Source organism: Podarcis erhardii (assembly GCF_964252035.2).
Source record: "Podarcis erhardii genome assembly, chromosome: 2".
NCBI classification, from domain to species: Eukaryota; Metazoa; Chordata; class Lepidosauria; order Squamata; family Lacertidae; genus Podarcis; species Podarcis erhardii.
This window is the reverse complement of record NC_138498.1, coordinates 114,549,358-114,565,125: the sequence shown is the minus strand read 5'-3', so window position 1 is coordinate 114,565,125 and position 15,768 is coordinate 114,549,358. Positions and strand designations below refer to the sequence as shown.

The following is a 15,768-nucleotide window of genomic DNA, read 5'->3' as shown; positions in this document are numbered from 1 at the left end:
AGAGGAGACCCCTGTAAACCCAAATTTTCAGCTTCAATCAAACTCGTTTGTAGTTCAGTTCTTCAGAGACACTTCAAACCAGTTAGAACCCATAATACAGCCTTTGCACCTTCTCTGCTTGTATGATTTTGCAATGTTTCCCCTCTACTGTTCCCCATCTTCTTTTTAGGAGCCCAAGCAAACACGGGTCTTCCCTTTAATTCGATTAAAGAAATTAAAGAACTTATTTGTGTATGCTACAACAGCAGCAGGGACGCGGGTGGTGCTGTGGGTTAAACCACAGAGCCTAGGGCTTGCTGATCAGGTCGGCGGTTCGAATCCCCGCAACGGGGTGAGCTCCCATTGCTTGGTCCCTGCTCCTGCCAACTGAGCAGTTCGAAAGCACGTCAAAGTGTAGGTACCGCTCTGGTGGGAAGGTAAACGGTGTTTCCGTGCGCTGCTCTGGTTCGCCAGAAGCAGCTTAGTCATGCTGGCCACATGACCTGGAAGCTGTACGCCGGCTCCCTCGGCCAATAAAGCGAGATGAGCACCGCAACCCCAGAGTCTGTCACGACTGGACCTAATGGTCAGGGGTCCCTTTACCTTTTTATAACAGTGGCAAGAGTCCTGTTAGCACAAGGATGGAAGAATGAGGAAATCCCAACAAAATCCCAACAGTGGCAAGAAAAATTGATGAGCTATGCAGAATTGGCTAAATTGACATATAAACTGTGTGAAAAGGACAACAGTGACTTCAAGGAAGAATGGTAACTTTTTACAAATTACTTTAAAAAGCAACAAAATGATCTGGACTCCTTGGCAGGTTTTGAATAAACATCCACAAATTTATTAGTTGAACACATGATAGATAAAGCAAGGATATGTACAATTTGATAATACGCGGAGAATAATATGTGCAAAGAAATCAGAGAGGGGATCTCAGAGAAGTCCTTAGTGGAGGGGAAGGGGGAAAATAATGTAATTGATTATGTGGATTGATATTTTGTTATGAAATTGTTTAATAAAAATACTTTATTTAAAAAAGATAGTTGCATGCAGTAGAATTAAATAAAGCCTCTTTAGCAGACAGTTCAAGAAATGACCACATTAAATGTGATCCAATGCACTTTAGCATTATGTAATTATCTCCAGTGCACTTCAAATATTTTTTAAAAACCCCAGAGAGACCCTGGCTGTCAAGGAGCTATTTGTGAATGACGTGCAAAGGGAAAAACAAGCAGAGATAACATAAGCTTCCTTCAGGAAGACTACAACTCCCTTCATCCCTAGCTAGTAGGACCGGTGGGCAGATTGATGGGAACTGAAGTCCCCAGACAGCTGGAGACTCAAGTTTGGGAAACCCTGCCCTAGGTCAAGTCTTTTTTGGGGGTGAAGGCAACACTCCTCATTTATTTTTCTGACACAAGATTCAGGGGATTGGAGGGAAGTCAATTTGTTGTTGTTTTTCATTTTTGTAATTTTCGGGAAATTAATAAAATATTATTAAAAGAGAGAGAGAGAACTAAGCTGTTTGAAAGCCAAGGTACGAATGTATAGAGAATTGGGCTGGGGCAGCTTGGGCAGGGGAAACTTCCAGAGGTTAAAGGGCAGTTCAGTGGAGGCAGTCGAGGAAAGAAGGGGATACCCCCTTTGTGGCTACAGTGAAATTAAGAGGAAGGGGCTTGCTTTCCCTCTCTCAGTGGAGGCAGAAGTGGGTGGAGCAACAACACCTATTTTACCCGTGCCCAGAAAACTAGTTCCTCTCGTGTGCCTCTGAAATATACTCAGAGTCGCGAGGAGACAGCACTTGGGGGGTCTGCTTTTCGGGGGCAAACAAGCCAAGCAACGGCTTGTGGTCAGTCACCACGGTGAAGGGCCGCCCGTACAAGAAATCATGGAATTTTTTTACTCCCTTCACGATTGCCAGACCCTCCTTGTCAATTTGCGAGTAGTTCCGCTCGGTTTCGTTGAGTGTCTGGGAAAAGTATGCTACCGGTACCTCTCTTCCATCCGGGAGTTGGTGTCCCAGGACAGCGCCGATGCCATAGGGCGAGGCGTCGCATGCTAGCACCACCGGCAGCCTCTCGTCGAAGTGTGCCAAGACCGAGTTTGAGACAAGCAAGTCCTTGACTGCCTGGAATGCGGCCTCCTGGCGCTGGCCCCACACCCAAGGGGCCCGCTTGTCCAGGAGTCTGTGTAGGGGCTCCGCTACCACCGCCTTGTGGGGAAGGAAGGAATGGTAAAAGTTCAATAATCCCAAGAAGGCCTGAAGTTCAGTCTTGTTCTTGGGCGCTGGGGCATCACAAATGGCCCGTACCTTGTCCCCAGTCGGGTGAACCCCTTCTGCATCCACCATAAATCCCAGAAAGTCCACTTGAGGCACTCCTAGTAGACATTTTTCCCGCTTCACCTTGAGACCCGCCATCTGGAAACGGTGCAGAACAGTGCGGAGGCGGTCCTCAAACTCCTCTGGTGTGGGCCCGGCAATCAACACATCATCAAAGAAGGGGGTGACACCAGGAATCCCTTTAAGGAGAGAGTCCATTAGATTCTGGAATATGCCTGGTGCCACGCTGACCCCGAATTGCAGCCGCTTTACCCTGAACGCTCCTCTGTGCGTCACAATCGTCTGTGCCTCTGCTGTGGCCTCATCTACTGGCAGCTGTTGATATGCTTGGGCCAAGTCCAGCTTGCCAAAAATTTTCGACCCAGCCAGGGTGGCAAGGACATGGCTGACCACTGGCACTGGGTATGCATGGGCCGTGAGGGCCTTGTTTATGGTACATTTGTAGTCTGCGCAGATGCGGACCGAACCATTAGGCTTGACGGGTGTGACGATTGGGGTTTCCCAGGGGGCATTAGGCACCGGCTCCAGCACTCCTTGCTCCACAAGTCGGTCCAATTCCTCGTCTATACGGGGTTTCAGGGCGAATGGGACCCGGCGGGCCTTGAGCCTGACTGGTCGTACTGCGGGGTCAAGCTGTAGAGCAATGGGGGGGCCCGTATACTGTCCCAATTTCCCATCGAAAACCCCCGGAAACTCCTTGCATATGGCGTCCACGTCCACTTGTAAGCTCATGTGGTTCACCCCGGTGATGGCTAGTCCCAGTGGTCCAAACCATGCCAACCCCAGTAAGCTAATGTAGGGGCCCTTGACCACAAGCAAGTCCAGTTGCCGCGTCCGCCCTCGGTATTGCACCCTGAAGGTCCCCACCCCCATTGTGGGGACCTTACGTTTCTGGAAGTCCCGGAGGGTGAATGGGGCCGGCCTGAGTTTGGGACCCCCAGTAGGACACAGTTTCCTTAAGGTCCTTGCCGAGATTATGGATAGAGTTGAACCCGTGTCAAGCTCCATGCGGCATGGGGCCCCCTCTATCTGTACCTCTACATAAATTTTCTCTACGTTGGGGTGGGGCAACTGGTATACCTGGAAGTCTGTGAGCTCCGTTGAGTTGCCTTGGTGCGTTGGGCCCCGGGACCTGGGGCTCTTGGATTGGTCATCTGATGCCTGGCTTCGGGTGGGCCGAGCCCGACACACCCGGGCGATGTGTCCCAATTTTCTGCACTGCCTGCACTCTGCGTTGCGGAAACGGCAGGTCCTCCTCTCGTGACTTTCTCCACAGCTTGCGCAGTTCCCTCCTTCTCGTCGAGGCAGCTGTGGTATGTGGGCTGCTTGAGTGCGCTGCTGTACTCGGTGCACCTCCTCCCTGTCGGATCCCGAGTCGTTGGTGAGGTCTTCGTGGTGGACCCTCGGTTGGGACGGCTGGCTCAGCCGTGCCTCTTGCGTCGACCTCTCAGCAGCTTCCGTTGCCAGGGCCTCCTCCAGAGCGACCTGGAACGTTAGGTTCTTCTTAGCGTAGAGGCGTCGTTGCAGCTTCTCATCCTTCAGGCCACCGACGAGGCGGTCACGAAGCATGTTCTCCAGCTCTGAGAAGTTGCAGAACCGGGCAGCTTGGCGGAGAGAGGTCACAAACCCAGTTATGGTTTCCCCAGGGGCTTGCCGCTTTGCGTAGAAGGCATTTCGACGAGCCACCACTGAGGGCTGTGGCGAAAAGTGCCCCTTCAGCTGTTCCATTATTGTTTTGTATGGAACAGTAGCGACGTCTTCAGGCGCAAGGAGAGCCCGGGCGATTTCAAACGTCTCCTCTCCGCAGACGCTGAAGAATATTGCCCTCTTCTTGGCGTCTTCTTCATCGGTGACCCCTTTGGCTTCTAGGAGGAAGGTGAAACGGGAGGCGTACGCTTCCCAGTCTCCAGATGCTGGGTTGAACGGCGAGAAGCTGCTGTCAGTTGCCATTCTGAGTTCCTTGTGTCCCGGAGCTGAAGCCTGGATACACGGTGCGAGGCAGCGGTGCGGCAGGTGGCGGTGCTGCGGTGCTGTGTGTGGCAGTCAGCTCAGCGGGATCCCACCTTCGTCGCCAGTGAAATATACTCAGAGTCGCAAAGTGATTTCATGCTCTTTATTCAACTCATAGTGGTGAGGAGGAATGAATGAATGTCCCCTCAAAGTATCTGCTTTATATACACTATTTACACAATGGGCTGCACATGATTGGCTAATTCCAGGATTCTACTGTAGGCCAATCAGGTTGTGGATTCACTTCTATCTGGAGCATGATTGGGTGGTTCCTGCTAACCAATCATACTGCTGCATTGTTCTAGGACCAATCAGACTGCTGCATTCTGAATCCTATTGTTCTAGGACCAATCAGACTGCTGCCTTTTGGAGCCTATTGTTCTAGGACCAATCAGACTGCTGCAGTTTGGATCCTATTCAACTCAGTACATAACAGCCTCTCTCTCCATATCCTCTGTCCAGGCAAAAAAAAGAGGTGCTATCAGAGCAGAAGGACACATTCCAGCCAGGCAAAAACTCTCAAGAATGGTGTGAAGCAGGGCTGGCGAGAGGTGTGGCCGAGGGAAAGGGGCGTGTGGCTTGGGAAGAGGGTCCCAAGGGCCAGACAAAGGTCTGGATTTGGCCCCCAGGACCGAGGCTCCGCACGCACTGGCCTTACAGAGACTCCCTTACCTGCTGGCTTCCTTGATGAGAGCGATGGCGATCAGGATCTGCTTGCGCAGGAATAAGAGGGTGAGGAGCATGATGCCTTCCACCACACAGAGGATGATCACTGGAGGCGAGAGAAGGAGCCACTCTCATAAGCAAGCTTTGGGAACTTTGGGTTTTTTAGACCATCTTCCAACACCCGTTTTCCTGCCCGCTCCCCTCTGCCCAGACTTACAGGCAGCCAGCCACGTCTCCTTGACGCTGCGGTAGGCGCCCACATCCGTGGTGAAGCCGATGTTCTTGATGGTGGCTCCTTTCTGGTCAAGCACACGGTACTCCATATAGCAGTGGTAGATCCCTGGAAAGCAAAAGAGCCAGAGATCGATAGGCGCTCCCCCAAAGAATCCTGGGAGTTGTAGTTTCTTAAGGACTCTGGGGAATTATTGTTCTGTGAGGGGAAAACTACACCTCCCAGGATTCCTCGGGGAAAACCAGGGAGATGTAGGCCTGTGGCCTTCTTCGCTCTGGCTCCTCCACTTTGGCCAATCCCCACCACGTTACTCACCGTAGGCCGCGGCGACCAGCACCCCAACTATGAGGATCCACACCAGAAGCCCAGCGATGCAACGTAGCAGCAACAAGAATATCAGGCTCAGCACCAAGGCAATCAGCAGCCCTCTGGAGGGAAGGAAGACAAGGTAAGAGAGAGGTGATTTCCCCGCGTCGGCTGAAAAATGCACTCACCTAGCCAACCCCAAATCTAACCACCAACTTCCAGCCGCAGCTGGGTAGCGGTCAGTCAGCCACACACCCTCCTCCGAATACTCCATCCCAGCCTGCCTCCCACCCAGTTTCCAGCATTCCATGCCATGCTGTTCCACTTGGCCAGCACCACTGAGCGCAGCCAATCATCGCCGGGCTTTTTAAGGGGAGGCGGGCTTTCTCTGAAGGCCTTTTGTATTCCTGCCAACATTCGGGTTCCCCCAGTCATTGCAGGACTACAGTTCCCATCATCCCTGACCCTGGCTGGGGATGATGGGAGTTGGAGTCCAATAACATCTGGGGACTCCCAGTTGAAGATCGTTGCCATATACACCTTCAGCCTCCAGAGCCACCCTCAGGCTGTATGCAGTAATGCACAAATCATGGCTGGCCTCTCCTCCACAAAGCTACTCCCTCTCAACGTGTTCAGCCACTCACATCAAGATCCAGTACCACGACCGTGTGAAATCCTCAAAGATCTTCAGCCCAAGGTTCTTGGCACCCAGAGACTGCAACAGCTGTCTGCAGAGACAAGGGACCAAAAAGGTAGCTATGAGAATGGGGGGGACCTAGGAGGTAAAGGTAAAGGGACCCCTGACCATTAGGTCCAGTCGTGGCCAACTCTGGGGTTGCGGCGCTCATCTCGTTTTATTGGCCAATGGAGGCGGTGTACAGCTTCCGGGTCATGTGACCAGCATGACTAAGCCACTTCTGGAGAACCAGAGCAGCACACGGAAACGCCGTTTAGCTTCCCGCCGGAGCGGTACCTATGTATCTACTTGCATTTTTGACATGCTTTCGAACTGCTAGGTGGGCAGGAGCAGGGACTGAGCAACAGGAGCTCACCCCGTCGCGGGGATTCAAACCGCCAACCTTCTGATCGGCAAGTCATAGGCTCTGCGGTTTAACCCAAAGCGCCACTAAAAGAGGAGCCAGAAAACAAACTTTGAGGGCAAAGGCGGTCTTGGCACTAAGGGGGTGAAAAAGGGACTGTCTAGGGCAGGCATGGCCAAACTTGGCCCTCTAGCTGTTTTGGGACTACAATTCCCATCATCCCCGACCACTGGTCCTGTTAGCTAGGGATGATGGGAACTGTAGTCCCAAAACAGCTGGAGGGCCAAGTTTGGCCATGCCTGGTCTAGGGCATTTGTAAATTAGGAGGCAGCCTTATGCCACTGCTATACATTTCCAAGCACAATTCAAAGTGTTGGTGCTGACTTTTCAAGCCCTAAACAGCCTTGACCCAGTATACCTGAAGGAGCGTCTCCACCTCCAACATTCAGCCTGGACACTGAGGTCCAGCTCTGAGGGCCTTCCGGCAATTCCCTCACTGCGAGAAGTGAGGTTACAGGGAACCAGGCAGAGGGCCTTCTTTGTAGTGGCACCCACCCTGTGGAACGCCCTCCCATCTGATGTCAAGGAAATAAACAACAATCTGACTTTAGATTGCAGCCCTGTTTAGGGAAGTTTTTAATGTTAGATGTTTTGTTGTGTTTTCAATATTCTGTTGGGAACCGCTCAGAGTGACTGGGGAAACCCAGTCAGATGGGCAGGGTATAAATAAATAAATAAATAAATAAATTATTATTATTATTATTATTATTATTATTATTATTATTATTATTTATATCAGGCTCCCAGAAGAGGCTGTCAGGAGCTCATCCTACACTCGAGCAGGACCCTGGCAGAGACACATGCCCGACTGGCATGTTCTCTTCCTCCTGGTCAATCGTTCGGGAGTTTCAAAAGATTTCTGCTGCCCGAATATTACAGCGACCAATGCCAACCGACTCCGGCAGACTTAGGAATCCTTGTGTGACAGACCTCAGCAACTCAGCATTTTGGCTAATCTACTTTATTTACATATAAACACACACGGAGCACTGCAACATGGCTCCCTCTCTCTCTAGCATCAGACAGCAAAGAGAAAAGAAAAAAGGACAATAGTCCCATTTCACAGAACACAGTAACACAAACATCCTGTCTCCATCACTTCCCACTCTGTGGAGTCAAAACATGCACCGTCATGTGATAGACAAAAATCCCATGACTGCAATCACGGAGCAGGAATTCTGACAGAGGCCACCATCTTGGATGGCGTCCAAAGAGGATTCATGGAATATTTAGCTAGCCATGGCTACTAGGCATGATGGCTAGGCTCTGCCTCTGTGGTCAAAGGCAGCAATGGTTCTGAAACCCAGTTGCTAGAAACCATGGGAGGGCTCTGGGGCTCTCTAGTTTCCCATAGGCTTCTGTTTGGCCACTGTGAGAACAGGGTGATGGACTAGACAGCCACTGGCCTGATACAACAGACCCTTATTACACAGTGTTCATCTGACCCACTGCTGTCAGCTCTAACTGGCAGAGGCTTCCCTGGGTCACAGGCCGAGAGAGGTATTCCACATTCTCCCGCTGCCTCATCCTATTTTTACCGTAACTGGAAATGCCAGCGATTGAAGGACGTTCTGTGGCATGTGCCGCAGAGCCCCTTCAAAATCACTGCACCCCGATACCCAATTTATTTATTTTTAAAATAATTTTTATTAGTAATTTCAATATAACAAATTATCGTAACGTATCATCTTCATCATTCCCCCCAATTTTTCCCCTCCCCCTCCCCCCCCAAACCCCCTCCTTCCCCCCCAAGACTTTTCTCAGTTCTTCTCTCTGATTTTTCAGCCTATATTGTTCTCTGCATATTGTAAAATTGTAAAGATCCTTAAATTGTCTGTCTATTATATTAACAGCCAATAAATTTGTGTATGTTTATTCAAAAGCTGCCAAGGAGTCCAGTTCATTTTGTTGTTTTTTTAAGTAGTTTGTAAAAAGTTCCCATTCTTCTTTAAAGTCACAGTTGTCTCCCAGTTTGTATGTCAATTTTGCCAGTTCTGCATAATCCATCAATTTCTCTTGCCATTGTTCTTTTGCTGGGGTTTCCTCGTTCTTCCATCCTTGTGCTATTAAGACTCTTGCCACCGTTGTCGCATACATAAATAATTTTTTTATTTCCCTTGGCAGGTATTTTCCTACAATCCCTAACAAAAATCCCAATACCCAACTTAACCAGGAATTCACTGAAGTTCGCCCAGGGAGTCAAAGGACTTACTCTGTGCCATTCTTGATAGTGTCCAGAGTTTTATTTTTATCCATCCCGTCCACATTGAAGGATTCAACTTGAGAGATGTTAAAAGTAGGGAAGCAACGGCTCAGTACTGTAAAAAGAAATAGACGTAGATTAGGGTCAATTCTTGAAGGGACATTGGCAGAGCGGGCCTAGCGTTGCTGTCCTCACACTGGCAAGAACCCAGGCCTTGGGGCCAATTACGCGCCATATTGGAGGGTGGTGTTCATGAGATTTTGATGCCATGCCTAAAACTCTGCCCCATTCTGAGCACTGGACGAGGGCAACACTGGCCTCTGTCCCTCTTTCCTTCCCTCCTTCCTCTGATGCCCTCTTGCGTCTCTGCCTCCCAAAGGCTTGCACAGCTGTATGTTGCAGCAGTCCTGGCTACAAGCTCCACAGGTGAACGGTGCCTCTGGGGCTGGCCAGGGGGTGCTGGTTGCCAGGAGCTGAGGTGGCCTTGGAGTAAGCAAGCAGGCAGGCAAGGGAATCAACAGAGCAGCGGGAGGCCGGGCAAGCAGGCAGGTGCTGCACTTGCCCTTCTTATTGAAATAAATAAATTAAGGTCATATATATATATATATATATATATATATATATATTTGCTTTCGTAGATTTTCACGGGTACAGGAATGCAGGTTTTGGTGTCCTCGGGTGTCTTCCCGTGTAAAAGTTGGGGTGTCTAGGCGACGTTTCGACGAGGTCTCACTCGTCATCTTCAGGCTGGTGCTTTCGGCTTCTTGTTACTGGAACAGAGCAGGATCTCAGTGTTTGAGTTCCTATAAATACTGTAGAGGGGGTGTGGTGTATAGCCTCCAATGTTCTGGGCAGAGAGGAAGTTCCCAGGCTAGTGTGCCTTTTCTTCTTTTGTTCCTTAATTACTTGAGAGATATCTTGAGTGATTTCTTGAGTGATATCCTGAGTACCACTTAGGTGGGTCATTAGGTGTGGATTAGTTGTTAAAGTCTTTGTGTCTTGACCTCTTGAACTTTGTGAAGAGTTTTCCTGAGAAGATGGCTGTACTGTACTTAGTTGTGCTCTGGCTTGGCTTCGTGTATAGGGGTGAGCTGTGGTTTTGTGGCTTGTGTCAGCCAGATCTGTGTAGGGATTGCAGGGGGGTGCAGCATCCGGAGGTGCCACCATGGATTGGCTACTGGATGGTGTCTGTAATTCATCTGTGGAGAGGGTCTGGGTTTGGGTCTGGTGTGGTTGATTGGTGTTGGCGTTCTGTGTGCCTCTGGATCTGGTGTCAGTTTTTGTGGGGAGGGCTAATTTCCAGATGTCTGGCAAGCGGGATGTGTCGTCACGCTTGTTCATGTTGTGAGGGTGTTTCTCTATCTCGATGGCTTCCATGATTATTCTCTTGTGGTGATGTTCCGTGTTAAAGAGCAATTTGGAATCTGCAAAATTAATTTCGTGTCCTGTTTCTTTCATGTGTTGGAAAAGAGAGGAAGTTTTTTCTTCTTTTTTGACGGCATTCTTGTGTTCTGCGATACGTGCATTTATTCGTCTGTTTGTTTGTCCAATGTACGTGGCTGGGCAGACTTTGCAGGGTATTTCATAGATCCCTTGGTTTTCCAACTGGATTTTATCCTTGGGGTTTCTGAGGATATTGGCTATTTTTTGGTTGGTGCAAAAGGCTGTTTTGATATTGTGTTTATGGAGGATTTTGCTAATTTTATCTGTAGTGCCCTTGATATAAGGGAGGAGGGCCATGCCATTGTTTTCTTCTGTGTCTTGGTTTTTGGGGGGTGTTTCCTTTTGGATTAGCTTCGTAATCCTGTTTTGCTGGTATCCATTGGCAATTAACACGTTTGAGAGATTCTGTAACTCAGTTGTCAAGTGGTCTTTGTCAGCCAGGCGTTTGGTTCTGGAGATGACAACTGACAACTTGACAACTGAGTTACAGAATCTCTCAAACGTGTTAATTGCCAATGGATACCAGCAAAACAGGATTACGAAGCTAATCCAAAAGGAAACACCCCCCAAAAACCAAGACACAGAAGAAAACAATGGCATGGCCCTCCTCCCTTATATCAAGGGCACTACAGATAAAATTAGCAAAATCCTCCATAAACACAATATCAAAACAGCCTTTTGCACCAACCAAAAAATAGCCAATATCCTCAGAAACCCCAAGGATAAAATCCAGTTGGAAAACCAAGGGATCTATGAAATACCCTGCAAAGTCTGCCCAGCCACGTACATTGGACAAACAAACAGACGAATAAATGCACGTATCGCAGAACACAAGAATGCCGTCAAAAAAGAAGAAAAAACTTCCTCTCTTTTCCAACACATGAAAGAAACAGGACACGAAATTAATTTTGCAGATTCCAAATTGCTCTTTAACACGGAACATCACCACAAGAGAATAATCATGGAAGCCATCGAGATAGAGAAACACCCTCACAACATGAACAAGCGTGACGACACATCCCGCTTGCCAGACATCTGGAAATTAGCCCTCCCCACAAAAACTGACACCAGATCCAGAGGCACACAGAACGCCAACACCAATCAACCACACCAGACCCAAACCCAGACCCTCTCCACAGATGAATTACAGACACCATCCAGTAGCCAATCCATGGTGGCACCTCCGGATGCTGCACCCCCCTGCAATCCCTACACAGATCTGGCTGACACAAGCCACAAAACCACAGCTCGCCCCTATACACGAAGCCAAGCCAGAGCACAACTAAGTACAGTACAGCCATCTTCTCAGGAAAACTCTTCACAAAGTTCAAGAGGTCAAGACACAAAGACTTTAACAACTAATCCACACCTAATGACCCACCTAAGTGGTACTCAGGATATCACTCAAGAAATCACTCAAGATATCTCTCAAGTAATTAAGGAACAAAAGAAGAAAAGGCACACTAGCCTGGGAACTTCCTCTCTGCCCAGAACATTGGAGGCTATACACCACACCCCCTCTACAGTATTTATAGGAACTCAAACACTGAGATCCTGCTCTGTTCCAGTAACAAGAAGCCGAAAGCACCAGCCTGAAGATGACGAGTGAGACCTCGTCGAAACGTCGCCTAGACACCCCAACTTTTACACGGGAAGACACCCGAGGACACCAAAACCTGCATTCCTGTACCCGTGAAAATCTACGAAAGCATATATATATATATATATATAATAAATGTTCATAAATGTACCAAGCAAACACGTACATAAACATATAAACCACATGTCTGGAGCAGCACAGGAAAGCAGTCCTGGAACCATTTTGGCTCCCAAACTGACCAAATGTTTTCTCTGCAAGGTCAAAGGAAAATGGAAAAGCCTCCCCATTGTCTTTTCATTCACAAAACCTGTCTTAAGGGTATATCTGTGTATGAATAGGGTGAGCCTGTGACCTGGCTCAGGAACTAAATATTTATCATGACCAAAGACTGGCCAGGCTCCCCAGGGTATCCAATCAAGTGACCATTAACAGGTAACCTGCCAGACAGGAGGTAAACAACAACAGGAGGTAAACAACGCACTCAGATTTCTGCTGTAGATCGCCCTTTCTGTGATGTAGTTATGATGTATCGGGGGGGTGGACCTGAGCTACACCCCTTCTGTGATGTATCTATGATGTTTCTGGGGGTGGTCTTGGACTCCAGGGTGGGCAATTTAAAATGTCTACATAAGGGCAGGCACACCTTGGTTCTGGGTCCTTCTCCTTCTCCTGCATGTGAGGGGAGCACCCTGTTGCAACAGTTCAATAAAGATCAGGCTTACTAGCTGCTTTGCTTCTCAATATTCTCAAATATTTTGTTATTTTCTCTGACCAATGGAGAACCTACAAAGGACTCTATAATGGCTCTTGTATCCCCCATAAGGGAATAAGGACAGATTTTTGTTTGTGCTTGCTGTGTGCAAGGCCTGCTTATGAGGTGAGTACCCGGTGCCGAAGGAGGGCCTTTCCACCATGCAGGTGTGGCAATGCCCACTGCTGCCTCCCAAGGTAAGGTACTGGCTTCATGTTCACCTTTGGCCAGTCTCCGTTGGGCCACTAAAACTGGGGGCATCCTCTTCCCAGGCCCCTGTGGGGCAGTGTGAGGAGACACCTCTCTTTAGGGCAGGGGGGCAGCTCAGAGACCAGGGGCAGTTGAAAATATCAGTACAGAACACAAATTATGTGCCGAGTCCAAATGTTATAAAATATAATCATGAACAGTGGTCAAGGCATTGTTTAACGCATGGGTAGGCAAACTAAAAGGATGCGGGTGGCGCTGTGGGTTAAACCACAGAGCCTAGGACTTGCTGATCAGAAGGTCGGCAGTTTGAACCCCTGCGACGGGGTGAGCTCCGATGGCTCGATCCCTGCTCATGCCAACCTAGCAGTTTGAAAACACGTCAAAATGCAAGTAGCAGGAAGGTAAACAGCGTTTCCGTGCGCTGCTCTGGTTCGCCAGAAGCAGCTTAGTCATGCTGGCCACATGACCCAGAAGCTGTACGCCGGCTCTCTTAGCCAGTAAAGCGAGATGAGCGCCACAACCCCAGAGTCAGTCACAACTGGACCTAATGGTCAGGGGTCCCTTTACCTTCACCTAGGCAAACTAAGACCCGGGGGCCGGATCCGGACCAATCGCCTTCTAAATCCAGCCCGCGGATGGTCCGGGAGTCAGCGTGTTTTTACATGAGTAGAATGTGTCCTTTTATTTAAAATGCATCTCTGGGTTATTTGTGGGGCATAGGAATTCGTTCTCTTTTCCCCAAAAAATATAGTCCGGCCCCCACAAGGTCTGAGGGACAGTGGACAGGCCCCCTGCTGAAAAAGTTTGCTGATCCCTGGTTTAATGGTATTCAAACAACGAAATATGAATGAAAGCGTGGGGTAAGACACAAAAAGCTTTGAGAAGAAATAAATCCATTCTATTCACAGAACACATGGGAGCACTGAGTTATTACCTCACACTCTATTTCATCTTTTTTTAAAAAATAATAATCCTCATAGCAACCCTGCAAGGTAGGAAAGTTAGCTTGAGAGGGAGTGAATGGTCCAAGGTCCCTTAAGTGAACCTGGGCCTTAGTCAGTCCACTTCTCACCATGACACCACACCACACTGGCTCTTTGGTACGAATTCTTGGCTGAATAAATTATAAAATCACAGTAGCAAATTCAAACACACATGAAATTCACACACACAGACCATGCGTACATATTTCAAACATGAACTGCAATATTTTCCTTGAACCGAGAAGTCCTCGCTCCCAAACGCCTCCCCAGAACATAAACAGCTGTTTTATATAGAGTTAGACCATTTGACCCTATATTTCCCAGAGGTTCTGGTCACCCATGTGGTCTAAGGACGCTTCACTCTTTTGCCCCAGTAAATTAAAATTCCTCATGATGCCCCAGGGTACAGAGAGGGTCCAAGCCCCACTGAAAGTTGTACAGTAGGGATTTTTTTTTGCTAGGCATTGCTTTTCCTTTTGGCAGTGCTGAAGCAACGAAAGACCCAGCAGAATTCTTTCCTGTGCCGCTCATCAAGATAGATGAAACATCAGTCAAAGGACTGGGGGCTTGTGAGCAGACTGAACCCTGATTATGTGCTCACCTGGCTCGGACGGGACAGTGAATTCTGGACAAAGTTGCAGGTTGAGAATTTCTGACACACTCTGTGAATTAAACAGGAAGTTAAAACTTGCTTTCTGGTGCAGTTTCATTCATTCAAGATATCCCCACCACCACCATCTAAAAATCTTTCAGCCAACGTGGCACTTCCCAGCAATTTAGTGCACATTTCTCCTAATTAACCCATTTATTCTATGCAACGTTGACACTTTGGGCAAGCAACTTCCCTTTCTATGACGCGATCTTGCATGCTTGTCTCACCAATACCTTCATTTTTATACACCCTTTATCCCTCATTTTTGTAAATGTTGTTTGGCTGGAGGACTGCTTCGCAAAATTCAGGCAGGTGCAATTTTCGAAGGCTATAGCCATGTTTCGTTCGTGTATTGTTTTGGAAAGTAAGAATGTGACAGATCCGGCTTTAAATGTGTGCTGAATCAAATATTTCCCTCCATTCCTATCCAGAAGGAGAACAGGAAACCAAGGCAAACACTCCCAACAAGACAGCGGTGGCCACTAATTTGGATGGCTTTAAAAGGGGACTATAAGGCTCTCCAGGGACGCGGGTGGCGCTGTGGGTTAAACCACAGAGCCTAGGACTTGCCGATCAGAAGGTCGGTGGTTCGAATCCCCGTGACGGGGTGAGCTCCCGTTGCTCGGTCCCTGCTCCTGCCCACTTAGCAGTTCAAAAGCATGTCAAAGTGCAAGTAGATAAATAGATACCACTCTGGCGGGAAGGTAAATGGCATTTCTGTGCGCTGCTCTGGTTCGCCAGAAGCGGCTTAGTCATGCTGACCACATGACCCGGAAGCTGTACACCGGCTGCCTCGGCCAATAAAGCGAGATGAGCGCCGCAACCCCAGAGTCGGCCACGACTGGACCTAATGGTCAGGGGTCCCTTTACCTTTACCTAAGGCTCTCCATGGCTACTAGCCACAACGTCTATTTTCCACCTCTGGTGTGGGAGGCAGTATACCTCTGAATATGCTTGTGAAACATGGACCACTTACAAACGCCATCTCCAACTCCTTGAAAGATTCCATCAACGGTGTCTCCGAAAAAATGTACACATCACGTGGGAAGTCAGGCGAACTAATGCCAGTGTATTGGAAGAAACAAATATCACCAGTGTCGAAGCGATGATTCTTCAACATCGACTTTGTTGGACTGGTCCTGTTGTCTGGATGCCTGATTACCATCTTTCAAAGCAACTACTCTATTCCAAACTTAAGAATGGAAAGCGAAATATTGGTGGAAAACAAAATCTAAAAAAATGTAGTATAAGCACTGATAACTGGGAAACACCGGCCTGCGAGCGCT

At 48.6% G+C, this 15,768-nt stretch overlaps 1 protein-coding gene across 1 annotated transcript in view; it reads right to left on the bottom strand.

Moving 5' to 3' along the window:
- The window catches only part of SLC44A4 (solute carrier family 44 member 4), a 55,039-nt gene that overhangs the window by 11,633 nt on the left and 27,638 nt on the right, over nucleotides 1-15,768 (bottom strand). The window contains exons 7-12 of the mRNA XM_081852719.1: nucleotides 14,432-14,492; nucleotides 8,853-8,958; nucleotides 6,185-6,268; nucleotides 5,550-5,662; nucleotides 5,220-5,342; nucleotides 5,009-5,108 (exon numbers count right to left, since the gene is read on the bottom strand). Coding sequence (XP_081708845.1) covers nucleotides 5,009-5,108; nucleotides 5,220-5,342; nucleotides 5,550-5,662; nucleotides 6,185-6,268; nucleotides 8,853-8,958; nucleotides 14,432-14,492 — 587 coding nt within the window. The remainder of the gene's footprint in view (nucleotides 1-5,008; nucleotides 5,109-5,219; nucleotides 5,343-5,549; nucleotides 5,663-6,184; nucleotides 6,269-8,852; nucleotides 8,959-14,431; nucleotides 14,493-15,768) is intronic.